The sequence below is a fragment of a genome, unplaced genomic scaffold, assembly GCF_019419815.1.
Source record: "Pyrus x bretschneideri cultivar Hongxiangsu unplaced genomic scaffold, Pyrus_bretschneideri_v1 Contig3, whole genome shotgun sequence".
In the NCBI taxonomy this organism is placed as follows: domain Eukaryota; kingdom Viridiplantae; phylum Streptophyta; class Magnoliopsida; order Rosales; family Rosaceae; genus Pyrus; species Pyrus x bretschneideri.
This window is the reverse complement of record NW_025999612.1, coordinates 3,113,197-3,127,787: the sequence shown is the minus strand read 5'-3', so window position 1 is coordinate 3,127,787 and position 14,591 is coordinate 3,113,197. Positions and strand designations below refer to the sequence as shown.

The following is a 14,591-nucleotide window of genomic DNA, read 5'->3' as shown; positions in this document are numbered from 1 at the left end:
GCTCGCTCGTGAGCTTTAAATTAAAAAACAATAATAATAATTTACGTTTTTAATTAATTAGTTTTGGTTGTCCGAACAGAAAGGCTTTAATTGGAAATTTAAAATTCGAATAACAACGACAAAGACAAAAATACCAAGGCGGGAACTTCACTCCAAAAGTCGAGGAGGGACCAAACGGTAAATGACTAAAATTACAGGCCCTTAGTCCGAAATAAAAATTTAGAAGGAAGTTATAATCCCAAATTCCCAACGAATCCCCCATATATTTCTTTTCACTCCCTATTGTCCCCAACGTTTGCTTCCTCTCTCTTCTCGGACCTCAAAAATCGAATTAAAAAAAAAAAAAATTTACAAAAAAAATTTATTTTTAATTTTAATTTCTGAATTTTTCTTAAACGGATCGGTCCCCAGAATTCCAGCATTTGTTTTTTCCCTTCCGGCATTTGCAATTTTCGGAGGAATTTCAATTCGAATTCCTCCGGGAAGCGCTCTCTCTCTTTCTCTCTCTGTGGTGTGATCTCTCTGGCGTTGTGGTCCAATCAGGTTCGTACCATATTTGCTGAAATTAGGGTTTTTGTTTGCCGATCTGATAGTCGGATTTGTGGTTCTTCTCTTTGGGGTTTCAGAATTGGACAATGCAGCTGGAAGTTGTCTAATTTGAAAGGTGAGATTTTGAGTTGGAATTTTGTTTGGGATTTCATTGTCATTTCTTGGGTTTTTGATGTTTTTTTTTTTTTTTTGTTGGTGGATGATTTGGGTCTGCTTGGTTTCTGGGAAAATTGAGGGTAGGATAATGTAAAGGTAGGAGGAGAGTAGTTATTTGGTATGTAATTGTTTAATGTCAGCCAATTCTATGTATATTTGTATATAATTATTTATGTACATATATTTGAATGTGTGTGTGTGTGCCAGTTGAGTGTGATTTTCTTATTATATGAAGTGTGTACGAAGAAAAGGATCGATGTACTATATAAACTTTGCTTTCTTTTTTCGTGTATGGGGTTTTCGTTGATTTATTTAATTGCTGAATTTGGTTATGAAATTTTCAATCTTTCTTAAGTTATTTGATTATGTAGTTGGAATGCCAATGCATCATGACAGCATGAAGTTATGAACTACTAACTTTGCAACTGAGGAATGGTACTTTAGATGATTCGTTGATTTATACATAATGGGACATGTGCACAACGGGCGTTCGTTGTTTCCTCAGGGAAATTTGTTGATGGTTTTTGTCCCCCTTCTTAAGATTTTTGTTCCTTACCCGTTACAGAGACTAATGTATTTTCTTTTTGGTGTATGTGCATCGTATTATTGTTTCCTTGTAGCTGCGTATCCTCAATTGATAGCAAGAACAGGACATTCCTGGAGATTATATCATGAACACTCGGTTAGAGTCACACAAAGATGAGAACGGGGTGTCAAAGTCACACATAGATGAAAGGGAGGGGTTTGAAAATTTAAATGGGACTTCAACTGCAAATGCTGAACCAGTGGAAAATTTCGGCAGCACAATTGAAGGTAGTAAACTCTCTCTCTACCTCTCTCTCTCTCTCTCTCTCTATATATATATATATATATATCTGGACTTATGTAAACAAAATTGGTCCCATTTGGAGCTCCTTCTTCCCATGATTTACGTTTGAACTCTGTTTCCTTTTTGCAGACAACCAGATATTATCGCTGGTTGAGTGGTTGAATTTTATTGTTCCTTATTTAAGATTGCCATTGGATGCTTCCGAGGAGGAACTCAGAGCCTGTTTGGTTGATGGCACTGTTTTATGCAGAATTTTAAATAAGTTGTGTCCTGGTTCAGTTGAAATGGTAGGATTACTGTTCTGGTTTGTTTGCTTATAAACATCTTTGTGTATTAATTTTTCTATGCTTCACGATTGTTAAGGTTGTTTCCTTCTATTTTTTTTTTAAGTTTTATTAGTTCTGTATTTGGTAGTACCTTTTTTTATTTTTTTTATGTTGTATTCTTCCTCTGAATGTTTTTTGCCCTGATTTAGGGAGGGAGTTCGGACCCTGGTTTCGCAAATGTCAAGAGGTTTCTGGCAGCTGTGGATGAATTAGGATTCCCTCGCTTTGACCTAATAGACCTAGAGCAGGTAGTTAAACTGATATTTCTCTGACTACTTCAGTTTTCAACCCTTTCCAAACTTGTGGATTATTTACTTCTGGTTTCATAGAAGCTATTTTAACCTCAGCATAATCATGAAACTGAGCAACCTGGTCCCCTTGGTTACATACAATAAAATTAAAACTAAGCATCGTGTGGCCAACTTGGCCTTAGCTCTGTTATCCACAGAGTTCTGGGTTTATTTTACATGGGGTGTATGTACCAACTGCAAGAGGAAGCTTGTTCTGGTTCCCTATAAAACCATAATATATATCTCTATCTGACCAGCCCAATAATAAGTCCTAGGTTCATTCAGAATTATACTGGATGGATTGTCCAGTACCAGTATTTGGTGAGGTAAAATAACCCTTGGTTCTTCACTATCTTTTTTAACTAACTCTTAATTTCCTTGTATCAATTGATGGTTTGGGATTAATTGCAGGGATCTCTTGTGCCAGTGTTGCAATGCCTTGGTGCACTTAAATCTTCTTTTGATTTTGGTTTTTGGGGAGAAAACAGTAAACACCTAACAAGGACAGAAAGTGATTTGTTGGGGGTAGAATCTTTAGAGGGAATTGATCGTTCCCAAGGGGATATCTCAACATTTGGACAACAATCTACTCAAAATAGACAAGATACTCAAGGAAATTCAAGTGACTCAACATCTCAAGTGACAGGTAGGAAATCATAGACTTGTATGAAGTATGAACATACATGTAGGAACAAATTTTAGAAATTTTATTTGAATATCTCGGTTTAGATGCTTTAATATTTTCAAGAGTTTTTTGTGGTCATCTAACTGGTGCACATGAGAGAAATCACAATAATGGAACTCAACTTAGTTTTTGGATTTATCTTGTTAAAAATTTAGGCTACTTTTTTCTCAGCTTTGCTTGCAAACATGATCAAGAAGAGCATACATAAAATTAAATGTGGTAAGTTGTTTAGGGTTGAAGGTATTATTTGTACCACTTTCAAGTGAGAAATCCTCCCTAGAAAGGTATCTATGACTATGACTGTTCTCTATGTTTTTGTAGTGATATAATTTTGTCCATGATGCTGGTCTGTGTTAGATTTTATTCCAATTATATGCTGCGTATATGAGATCATGTAGACTGTGTGCCAAGCAGCATTAGTGCTCAACTGGGTGAATCTAGGCGTTAGAGGGGTAGGGTTTGAAGCTAGATGTGTGAGCCCTTTTTCTTTGGGGTACTTTTGTTAATACTTAAGTGCAACAGCCTTATAAAGTTAGACTGGATGTTCGGAGTGAAAGGGTGGCGGGTTGCGCATGTTATTTTGATTTTGTTTTTGCATATGTGCGACAATATTGTTAATACATCACTTTTGTTTTCCTTTCCCCCCTTGTTTTCAGATCCATCAGCTGATTTAGTACATCATATTGGACAGCAACTGAAGCAGGGGAGTTTTGTTGATTTCTCAGATGCGAAGATTTTGGAATCCGTCAAATCAAGCAGTTTAGATGTAATCTCTTGACCCTTTTGTTTCTTGTTACATTCTGTTAGGTGTACATATAATGATAAGTTATTGCTGTATCTTAGTGAAACTTTAGTTCTATATTGCAATTTTTCTCTGTTGCAGAATGCATCTACTCGAGCACTTTTCAATGTTGGGAATAAGATTCTGGATGACAGTATCGACAGAAACAATGGTGATGTACCTCATGTATGGCCGTAAGAGGATACATGGACACCAGTAAAAGCGTTCATGAATCCATTCACAGTTATTTATTTTCTTTTTTGTGCTGTACATTTTATTTTGTATCTCTAACTGTTATCTGTTATAAAAAATTTCAGTGTGTAGCATATCTTCTAAGAAAAGTCATGCAAGTGATTGAACAGAGATTCGCAAATCAGGCGGTGAACTTGAGAATTGTAAATTCTTCAGGCTTTGTTTTTCTCAAGAAATATCATGTTCTTATTCTATTCATGAGTTTTAAGGGTTCAAATTTTCATGTTGGGTTCTTGTAGCAAAACAACATATATAAGGCCCGTGAGGAGAAGTTTCTATTGAAAATAAAAGTACTTGAAACCCTTGCATCCGGGACTACCGAAGAAAATGAGGTACACTGACTAATATGTTTTTGTTGATGCTCCCCTTTTTAATTTTAAATTATCATTTTCGATATTAATCTAATCGATTTTCATTTGTTGTTCCTTCTTCCCATCTTCCTTTAGGTTGTTCTGAAACAGCTTCAGAATATCAAGGTGCAATTTCAATCTTTTATTCCTATCTTGAATTTAGCAATGACGAAGTGTTTATTACTGTTGATTCTTTGATTTCAATGACTTTTTTTGTCTTAAAACTCTTTGAAACACGTGTATTTCTTGCACATCTTCTCTTTTACCCATCTTTTGAATATCTCATCCATTCAAATTCATATGTTCTTTTTTGTTAATGATATCGCCGTGTGAGTTAAGAACTATGCATATGTGTTTGTTATGGAATCATGGTTAAGGAATGGGTTTAGTGTTCTATTTTCATGTTTGGTTGGTATAATTAGTTTGTGTTTTGCTTCCCATGTCTAAATGCAAAAGTTTTTTGTAAACCCTGGGAAAGAAGTGGGTTTCCTGGACCCATTAGCTTTGACTTCATAAATGAGTCATAATTATGACCGTGCCCTTAACTCGGTGCTTCCAAGGAAAAAGTCTTTGGTGGTCCTGATAATAAAATACTTCAACTATTTCTAAAATATTGAACTGAGAATGGCTATTTTTCACTTCTTCCTAAGAATCCTACTTCAAGGTATAGGTACAGAAGTCCGGAAAACTGATTCTGCTACACAAACCCAACCTGTGAATCTATGACTTAGTGTAGATAGCTGTGTAATATGTGTAACATGTATGCCGTTCTCATATGCTTTCTTGGTTGACATTCTATGAAATAACACTTGTTGGGGAAGCATGCATGATTTATTTTTATTAATCTTGTCTCCATCTATACCTAATTTGCTAACTATAGACTTGGAGCTAACGGAAGACTTGGTGCAAAACTGAGCGCATTGGCATTCTAGGATTCATACAGTCGACCCCACTTAATGGGATAAGGCTTGGTGGTGGTTGTTGTATGTGTGTATACCTGATTTGCTGAAGAGCCCGCTATTGAATTAAGGATAATTAACTTTTTAATATTCTCATCTCATCTAAACTATGAAAATGCTGATTAAATAACAAAACAAGACTCTCGGATATTATTTGTGGGATACGTTTTCATATGTAGAAAAAGGCAGGCGATTTCTAGTTCTTGTTTTAGGAAACTTTTATATAATTGTTATAATATGGTTATTATTTTCTTGCAGCTTGAGAAGTTTGATATAGAGGAGCAGAAAAAGCTTGAGGAGGAAGATGCGGTGCGATTAAAGGAAGAGAAGTATCACAGGGATTCAGAGATTTCAACACTGAAACAAGAACTAGAATTGGCCACAAGTCGACATGAAAGTTACTGCCAGAAGTTAGAGGCAAATGCAAAAGAAGCTAAACTTCAACTGGAAAGGAAGTTAAAAGAACTTGAGAGCATACTAACAGATTCAAAGCAGAACCAGAAAGAACTAGAGGCATCTTTGGAAAATGAATCAGGGAGATGGAAAAATAAAGAACGCACATATCAAAGTTTCGTAACTTACCAATCTGGAGCTTTGCAGGTTTGTCGTTATTGGCTTTAATTTTGTCTCATGGATTCAATGTGTTGACGTTGATTCTACAACCTGATATACTGATGCTTGACAGGAATTAAGTGGCGCTTTGGAGTCCACTAGACATGAAATCTTGAAGACAAAAAGAAGTTACTCCGAAGATTTTAATTACTTGGGTAAGATTGATAATTAATTTCTAATTTTTCTGATAATTTGTAATGTTTTCTTGGGAAGGGCATCTCTTCACAATTTATGCTTTTCATATTGAAGGTTTGAAGCTTAAAGGACTGACAGATGCTGCTGAAAAGTATCATGCTGTTCTTGATGAAAATCGGAAATTGTATAATGAGGTTCAGGATTTGAAAGGTATATTGTCAATTATAATAATGTTATTATCATATTTTGAATTGATTTCGGGTTGGTTGGTTATGATGCTTTTTTTATGAAGGTAATATTAGAGTGTACTGTCGAATAAGACCATTCCTTCCGGGTCAAAGCCAAAAGCAAACCACCATAGAATATGTTGGTGAAAATGGTGATCTAGTTATTGCAAATCCCTCTAAACAAGGAAAAGACAGTCGCAGGCTGTTTAAATTTAACAAAGTATTTGGTCCTGCAGCTACACAAGGTATTTAATATCTAATACTGTATAACACGGATGTTGGCATTGATTTTTGTCATTACTATTGGCAAACTTATATTCACCTATGTCAACAGAGGACGTATTTTTAGACACCCAACCATTGATTCGTTCTGTCCTTGATGGATACAATGTTTGTATATTTGCCTATGGTCAAACTGGTTCAGGAAAGACATATACCATGGTAAGAGTTTATGTATGTTTTTTGATTTCTCAGATCAACAGTTGAAATTATTTTTACCTGTGTCTTGACATATTTTTTGTGTTACTTCTAGACTGGGCCTAGTGTATCATCGACAGATGACTGGGGTGTCAACTATCGAGCATTAAATGATCTTTTCCAAATATCTCAGAGCAGGGAACACTCCATAGCTTATGAAGTTGGTGTTCAAATGGTAGAGATATATAATGAACAAGTTCGTGATCTACTCTCAAGTGAGGGTCCCCAAAAAAGATATCCTTCCTTACGTTAATTTGTGTTACCTTTTCAAATGCCACGGTTGAGAAGTGGGTGCTTGTGTTGACTAATAGTTTTGTTCATATTTATTTATTTTATATGATTCCTCATTTTGGTATTACATAAGATTTGGTTTCCTTTAACTTGCACACACTTGGGATTTGGAATACTACCCAACCAAATGGGTTGGCTGTCCCTGATGCAAGCATGCATCCAGTTAATTCAACTGCAGATGTCCTAAAGTTAATGAATATTGGGTTGATGAACCGGGCAGTTGGTGCCACGGCCCTAAATGAAAGAAGCAGCAGATCTCATAGGTTATATTCTGAGTAGAGAGGTTTTTTGACCGACATTCTATTAATTGTTCTGCCATGAGACATGCTTTTTAATCAATAAAAATGGTGCAGTGTTTTGACTGTTCATGTTCGTGGCGTGGACTTGAAGTCTGACACTTCAATGCGTGGTAGTCTACACCTCGTGGATCTTGCCGGAAGCGAACGAGTGGATCGCTCTGAAGCTACTGGAGATAGGCTTAGGGAGGCACAGCACATAAACAAATCACTGTCTGCTCTCGGGGATGTGATTTTTGCTCTTGCACAGAAGTCTTCACATGTACCGTATAGAAACAGCAAATTAACTCAAGTGCTTCAGAGTTCTTTAGGTACTTGTTCAATTATTTGGTTTCATTCTTGATGACAAGTTCATTGTTATGGTATGCAAGTTATGTTCTATAATTCTCACCATCTTCAATTTGTGGATTGTTTATTTATTGCTTTGCTTCCCTAACTGTAGGTGGTCAAGCAAAGACACTTATGTTTGTACAGCTGAATCCGGATGTTCAATCCTTTGCTGAAACTACAAGTACACTGAAGTTTGCAGAGAGGGTTTCTGGTGTTGAATTAGGTGCTGCCCGGAGCAACAAAGAGGGAAGATATGTGAGAGAACTTATGGAACAGGTACAAATACTTATTTTTTGAATATGTATACAGATGTAGTTCCTTTGTGCCTTTTGGATTAAGTTAAGATAATTTCTGTTACCTTTTCAAATTAGTTCACTATATTGTAAAATAAGTAGAGGTTAAAGAAAATTGAATGTCCTTTTGATTCTTTTTCTTTATTTCCTATGAAAGTAATGGGTTGTCAACTAGGAATGCTATTGCTGGTCATTAACTCTGTTCCATTGAAAAAAAAAAAAAAAAAAAGGCAAAAAAGTAGCTCGGAGGTTTAGTGAGCATTGCAGGCACCAATGGAATAAATTTGCTATAACGAGAGTTAACTGCATCTGTAGTTCCTTTAATGCTAAGTGTTTCTGGCTTCCCACTTCAAATTGCTGCTCAGAGAGCAGAGCATGCACCTGCCACGTGTGATGGTGCCCTACTTAGCATGTCAACTACCAATAGAGAATAGTTCTAACATGAACTTGCCTTTTTCTGTTTAGGCGCCCTATTTTGATGCTGTTTCCAGCATTGCCTTTGGGTCTATTCCTGGTAGACTGTTGAGAATAGTTGAGAATACTTTGCATACTCAATGACTTGGTGTATGTAATAAAGGATATGTTGATTGAAAGCATTTGTTCCATGGTAGCTCATAGGAGGGGTATTTTTCATGTTCACATTATGACCTCCCAATACTGTGGCTTTTGGGAATAAAGCCTCAATGATTGTAGGAGGTTTTCCTTTGGCCAGAAAAAAAAAGTTCCCAGATTAATAATATTGACATTATCAGCTGGCAAGATGAAATATTGGGGTTGCAACACTGCAAAGCTGACAAATATTGTATCCCCTCAGAATTAGAGAGAAAATGTTTTTATTCCATTGTGTAATTCTGTTAAATCTTGCAGGTGGCATCCTTCAGGGACACAATTGCTAAGAAAGATGAGGAGATTGAACGATTGCTGAAGGTTAATAGTAATGGGTTACACCGTGGCATGAGCTCACTAAGATTTGCGTCTTCCTCTCCAAGAAGACATTCAATTGGGTCTCCTCGACTGAGCCAAAAAAGTCCACGCAGAAGACACTCAGGATATTATAGTGATAAGCGTTCTGAAGTTAGTTCTCAGCTGTCAATAGATGACCTTAGAAATCGTAGGGAAGATTTTCCTCAGTCAAAGAATGGAGGTAGTTCTCAGTCAATGGATGACTTTAGACATCACAAGGAACATACAAAGCATGAAGGTGAGGCAAACCATTCTGAAGATAGTTCTCAGCTGTCAGCAGATGACTTTAAAGATACTAAGGAACATTCGCTTCGGTCATATCATGGAGGTGAGACAAAGAATCCCGAAGCTGGTTCTGATAAGTCACTGGATGACTTTAGAAATCATAATGGCCATTCAACTCAACCAAAGTATGGAGGTAGAGGAAAGCATTCTGACGGCAGTTCTGAGCAGTCAATAGATGACTTTAGACGTCACAAGGAGCACTCGACTCAACAAAAGCATGGAGATGAGTCAAGTCAAAAAATCATTGAAGATTTTGAGCTCTTGGGCTTTGGTGAGGAAGATTCTGGGGAGAGATTAAGCGACATATCTGATGGCGGTCTCTCAATGGGAACAGAAACCGAGGGTTCCATGGCCAGTTTTATGGAGTTTTCTTTTTTCCCTGATGTTACAAAACCAACAGAAAATACAAATGCTGGAAATACAGATGTCACAAAAACTCAAGCTGAGAATGCTCGAGGCGAGAAGACACCATCCCAGCGCACAGTAAGGTGAGTTTCCCATTTCCTCACAACCTCGTGTGATTGATAACGTGCTATTTTGTTAGTAAGAACAATAATTAATTGCTGAAATTATCTGGGCCATTATTTAATTGTTGCTGGCTGCACTTGTCATGCTTGACATTTTCTAAATTGCCAGAATGCTGGTTGACAGTATAAAAGGTTGCTAACTTTTCCTTCTGAAATTCTCAACTTTTTTATGCACCATTTGTTAATTGGTCAACGTTTCAAAATTTTGATTTGAATTGAGGTTGGAACTTGGAAGGTTTCATATTTACCCAACTCTAGTCATTAAACACGCTTCATTCCTTCAAATCTAATGCTTCAATTGTTCCTTTTTATCTGGATTCAAGGTTTGCACCATCTAAACTTCCAAAGCCATCACCTAAGTTAGCAGAAACAAAGGCTACTCGGATGTCAATTATCAGAAGTTCCTCAAAGGCTTTGCCAAGTATGTATCTGAATCCTTATGTCTGCATTTAACAGTTGTGTTGTATTCAAGCATTAGACTAGTAGCCATTCATTTACTTTAACCGTTGCTACTGTAATTCTCCAAACCTCCGTTCCCTCCCCCCTTCATTTCCTTCTCTCGACGCCGCCCCTTCTCTTTACTCATTCCCCTAATGCATTACAGGTCCTCGGAAATCTACTGCCGGCAGCAGCTCGTCAGTGAGGTCTTCCAAACGCTGGAATTAAAACGTGATCTGGACGGCGATAGAGTTTAACTTCCCTGGCATTGTTCTCAGAAACTCACTGTACTAATGCGATTTGAATTTCTGCTCCTACTAGTAGTCTATTAGTAGTTTCCATTTGTCTTGATATTGAAAAATGGCAACTGGAGACTTCAGACTTTGACATTGTACTATATGTACTTAAGAATCAATAGTATAAAAAACTTCGATTTTTGGGATCTCTCCATTTTGTACACTATTACCCTTATTTTTTTTATATTATTTTTCTCTATTTTAATTTCACAATCCTTTATTTTTAGAGAAATGCTAAGGAGATCTCTGAAAGGTGGAACTCTGACCCTCCGCCGCCTCATATTTTTAGCATAATTCCCGTGCCAACATTATAAAATATTGTGCCAAAAGTACGAGGTGGCGGATAGTTTTTGGATGAATTATTTATTTCTTCTTAATTTAGGTATAATATTACAACCAATTGTTTGAACATAGGTGAATATGATATACCACGTGACAATGCTCAGGTACAGTATAATCTTACCGTATTTCTGTATGTTCGTACATATTGAGTACATAAACATAAATCAAATTCTCTTGTTCTTTCGAATTAAAGAAGGTAAACGAGTTGAAAGAGAAAATGTTACAAGATCTTCCTCGTAAAACGAAATTAAGAAAGTCGTCCATAAAGCTAATGGAAAAATTGGAATGTACCAAAAGAAAAGACAATAAAGAGAAGTAATCAATAAGTTCACTAAAGATGATAATTAACAGAGAATTGACTAAAATTTCTTCTTCTTTCTCCGATCCTTTTTGCTACCGTGACTGTTGAGGTTGAATAGCAGCTGGTTGGTTGGTCTGCCCGTCGGAGAACCGAAAACATGAACCTGAAAGTCGGAGCATCCCAGTAAAGTCCAATTTCATCACCCTCCTTCAACCTTCTCCTCTTCGCAAACTTGCCCCACCTTCCATTGAGAAGGTAACTGTGGGAGCTCTTCAATACCTGACACTCAAATTTTGGTTTGAATTCGTATCGCAGTTGCATACTATAACTCTGGCACCCTTGCTAGTTGCTAACCAAAACTCTTTCGACAAATTCGTGGTTCCAGTAACGCAGCAGATGGTTAGCCATGTTGTGTTCCTTTCAAATGCAAATATAAGGATAGGATAATGACACAAGTAAGGGTGTCGAACCACATGGATTGATTAGAACTCTACAAATGACTAGCTTTTTGAGAACCCTAACTAAGCAATGAAAATGAAAACTGAATTTAGATTTTTGTTTTGAAAGCTAAAGTAACTTAAATGCAAGACAAGATAAAGATGAAGGATAGATTGATTCAGAAACAATGGGAACAGAATAGGGATACTGATTTCACCATTACAAGTCAATTCCATGAAAATTAAGTCAAAACGCATTCAACTCTCCAATCTGCAACTAGTGTTCGTTTTACTTATTTATGATCATCCATTTGATGTGTGGTTGTGATCAAATGCTAGTAAGAATCCATTAAGAACAAGAAAACTTCAAAGAACCAAAGAAATCACATGACAGGATGTATGCATATCAGTTTCTTCATTCATTCACATGTCCACCAAGATTAAGCATGATGTGCACTATAACCCTGATCAAATAATTCATAAGCAGTCCTAATGGTGATCAAACATTAAGATTAACAAACAAATTATACTATAAAATCAGTGAATGAAACAAGAACATAGATTGATAATTTGAATACTTTAACTTAATAACATAGAGTAGGTTTGCAAGGCTACATCGAATTCCCTAGCTATGAACTTAATTACACAACATGATTACATAATATATAAATATCAAGAACAACATGAGTGAAATTAAAGTTCATAGAAGAAACCCCCTTGAACCAATTCTGATGTGGAAATCATTCAAGAATAGTGCGGCTGCGTGGTTTCTTTGGTGGCAGCGGATGGTGAAAGGAAATAGGGTTTTGTTTCTAAAAGAAAGGCTAAAGAAAGAGAAGAGAGAGAGCTCTAGGCGACCCCAAGGGGCGCTTGTGTAAAAGTGATATGAAACCCTAGTATTTATATGCTAAATGGGGTTGCAAGATATTCCAAAGTGATCCCAGCAACTTAGCCTTTATTTTGCACGTTTTTGCCTTATTTAGCACCTGCAAATCAAGCTAGATATCCCAATTCCCTTTCCATTATGTTCTTCTTCTAACAAGCCAGATTCGTCTTGGATTCTTTATTTGGGCTTCAAAACAGGTCATTAAACTTCTTTCCACGTTTGAATAAGGGTCAACCCCAAAAATGACATGTTTTCATTTCTTTTGCCTTCAAATTGATCCTAAAGTACATGTAACCGCACATTAACACAAAATAAGATAAAATGCAACTAGTTTAACTCAAAAACATCACAAAGAGACTAGACATGGATGGCATAAATGCATGAAATATATGAGTTATCATGCCACCAAACTTTTTGTCTCCAAAAATCTGCAGGTGTTTCCGAGGTCACCTCTCATCAGCATCTTCTTGATTTTCCAGGTCTCTTCCTCCTCCTCCTCCTCGGCTTCCTGCTTAATATTGTTCACTTTGAGCGGTGGTAGTTGTTGACGGTTCGGATAACGGAAAGGAGAAGGGTTTTGAATATCTGCTTCTCTCTTGTTGGCGGACAACATCGAAGACAGAAACCCTAACGTTAGAGTAGTTGAAACTTCGTGAACACATTGTGGGTAGTGCACCCTAACGTTAGAGTAGTTGAAACTTTGTGAACATATTGTGGGCACTGAGAAGTGCACCCAAACGTCAGAGTAGTTGAAACTTCGTGAATATATTGTGAAGTGCACCCTAACGTCAGAGTAGTTGAGACTTGGTGAACATATGAAGTGCTGGAAGCAGGGCTTGGGGTTAGCTCTGTGGAGACTTTCTTCTTCTGCTTGTTCGTCGTCTTCGTCTTCCATCATTCTTGAATATTTAAAGAAGGGGCGAAACACGAAATAGGGTTTTGGTTCATGAGAAGAAACAAAGACCTCATCGGAGCTAAGGTTTCTGGTGATAATATCCATGATGTGCAACTTCACTGTATATGTGCGTGAGAGAGAGAGAGAGAGAGAGAGAGATAGAATAATGGTTAGTGATAAATGAAATAGAATGACCGGCTAGCTATTTGTAGGATGTGAATACTGAACCAGTTTGGATTAGGAAATCAATTGCTTAATTATTACCTATTTGATATGGGAAAAAAAAAAAGAAGATGCTTTTTAAATCCCTCGCGTATTGGGATATTTCGTGTCCCCGGCTTAATTGGTCGCCAAGTAATTTTACCAACGATTGATGTGCCGGCTAGGGGTGTGTTTGGAAAGGTTTGTATCAAAAACGAGGTTTTCAATTTCTCTTTCAAAATTTCAGAATCGGACCACAATTCTTAAATTCAGAATTTTTGGCATATCTAAAAATATTCCTCTAACTTTCATATAGCTCTAACTTTTTCGTACATCAATAAATTTTTTTTTTTGAAATATTTGATAATGGTTATGTATAAATTCAATTGATTTTTATGGTACATTGGTATGCTTATTCTTTTTAATATATAAATGTATATTTAGTATTAAAACAAGGATTAAGTACTTAAAACCCTCCAACCTTTTAGTGTCATTCCAAATTGGTCTCAACTTTTTAAACATTCCAAACAAGTACCCAACCTATTAAAAATGTCATATCCGCTAACCCGTAACTACATTTTTGTTAAATTAACTAGGTATTGCTTTGTATCCTACATCAATATAAGGTCATGAAAGCATGGCCTCCACCAAGTAATTGTCACCACCATCCCCTTCAGGCCATTACTTCCAAACCCAACGCACAACTGCAAACTTCACCCTACAAATCAAGCGACCAACATCAAGAAAAAGGCCATGGAGGTTGTCGAAATGGTATGGACTGCCATGATGCGGCCACCACCATCTTCACCGCCTAGAAAGAAGAACTCGTAGCTTTACTAGCTAAAAATTGGCAAATGAGGAAATCACATGAGCAGAAACAAGCTCATCAAGACCCTATATGAATTCTTAACCTTCTTTTGTGTTAGGAATTTTCCCAATCTTCATTTTTATTTTCCATTTTATTCGTGACTTTGTTTATTTATTTTTATTTTTTCATCTTCATGTCTTTTTTGAAGTTATTTTTATTATTATTTTAGTGTCCAAGTAAGCAAATAAGTGGGACCCATTATTGCCACATGTGCAGTTAATGGTAAATATTAAATGGGACTTAAAAAATGTGAGATTTTCAATAGGTTAGGTACTTGTTTGAAATGTTTAAAAAAATTGACACCAATTTGGGAT

At 36.6% G+C, this 14,591-nt stretch overlaps 1 protein-coding gene across 3 annotated transcripts; it reads left to right on the top strand.

Moving 5' to 3' along the window:
* Positions 1-266: 266 nt before the first annotated feature.
* LOC125467811 (kinesin-like protein KIN-14J) lies at positions 267-10,495 on the top strand. Of its 3 annotated transcripts, XM_048589532.1 has the most exons (23): positions 267-543; positions 627-664; positions 1,326-1,518; positions 1,664-1,821; positions 2,010-2,108; positions 2,562-2,796; positions 3,492-3,601; positions 3,719-3,802; positions 3,934-4,011; positions 4,108-4,200; positions 4,315-4,344; positions 5,436-5,777; positions 5,863-5,944; positions 6,039-6,134; positions 6,217-6,396; positions 6,486-6,592; positions 6,684-6,862; positions 7,018-7,182; positions 7,273-7,526; positions 7,658-7,821; positions 8,706-9,574; positions 9,937-10,034; positions 10,218-10,495. In XM_048589532.1, the coding sequence occupies exons 3-23, from the start codon at positions 1,377-1,379 to the stop codon at positions 10,277-10,279; spliced, it is 3,627 nt and encodes a 1,208-aa protein (XP_048445489.1). In that variant the 5' UTR covers positions 267-543; positions 627-664; positions 1,326-1,376; the 3' UTR covers positions 10,280-10,495. The 3 variants fall into 3 exon arrangements, with proteins under 3 accessions (XP_048445489.1, XP_048445490.1, XP_048445488.1); XM_048589533.1 differs by lacking the exon at positions 627-664; XM_048589531.1 differs by having other exon boundaries at positions 267-664.
* The last annotated feature ends 4,096 nt before the right edge of the window (positions 10,496-14,591 follow it).

What these genes read in the sequence shown, in the direction of transcription:
- LOC125467811 (XM_048589533.1), top strand. Translation starts at nt 1,377, where the DNA reads ATGAACACTCGGTTAGAGTCACACAAAGATGAGAACGGGGTGTCAAAG. An exon ending in ACAATGGTGATGTACCTCAT is followed by an intron (nt 3,803 to 3,933) that starts GTATGGCCGTAA and finishes AAAAAATTTCAG; the next exon opens with TGTGTAGCATATCTTCTAAG. An exon ending in AGAAGCAGCAGATCTCATAG is followed by an intron (nt 7,183 to 7,272) that starts GTTATATTCTGA and finishes AAAATGGTGCAG; the next exon opens with TGTTTTGACTGTTCATGTTC.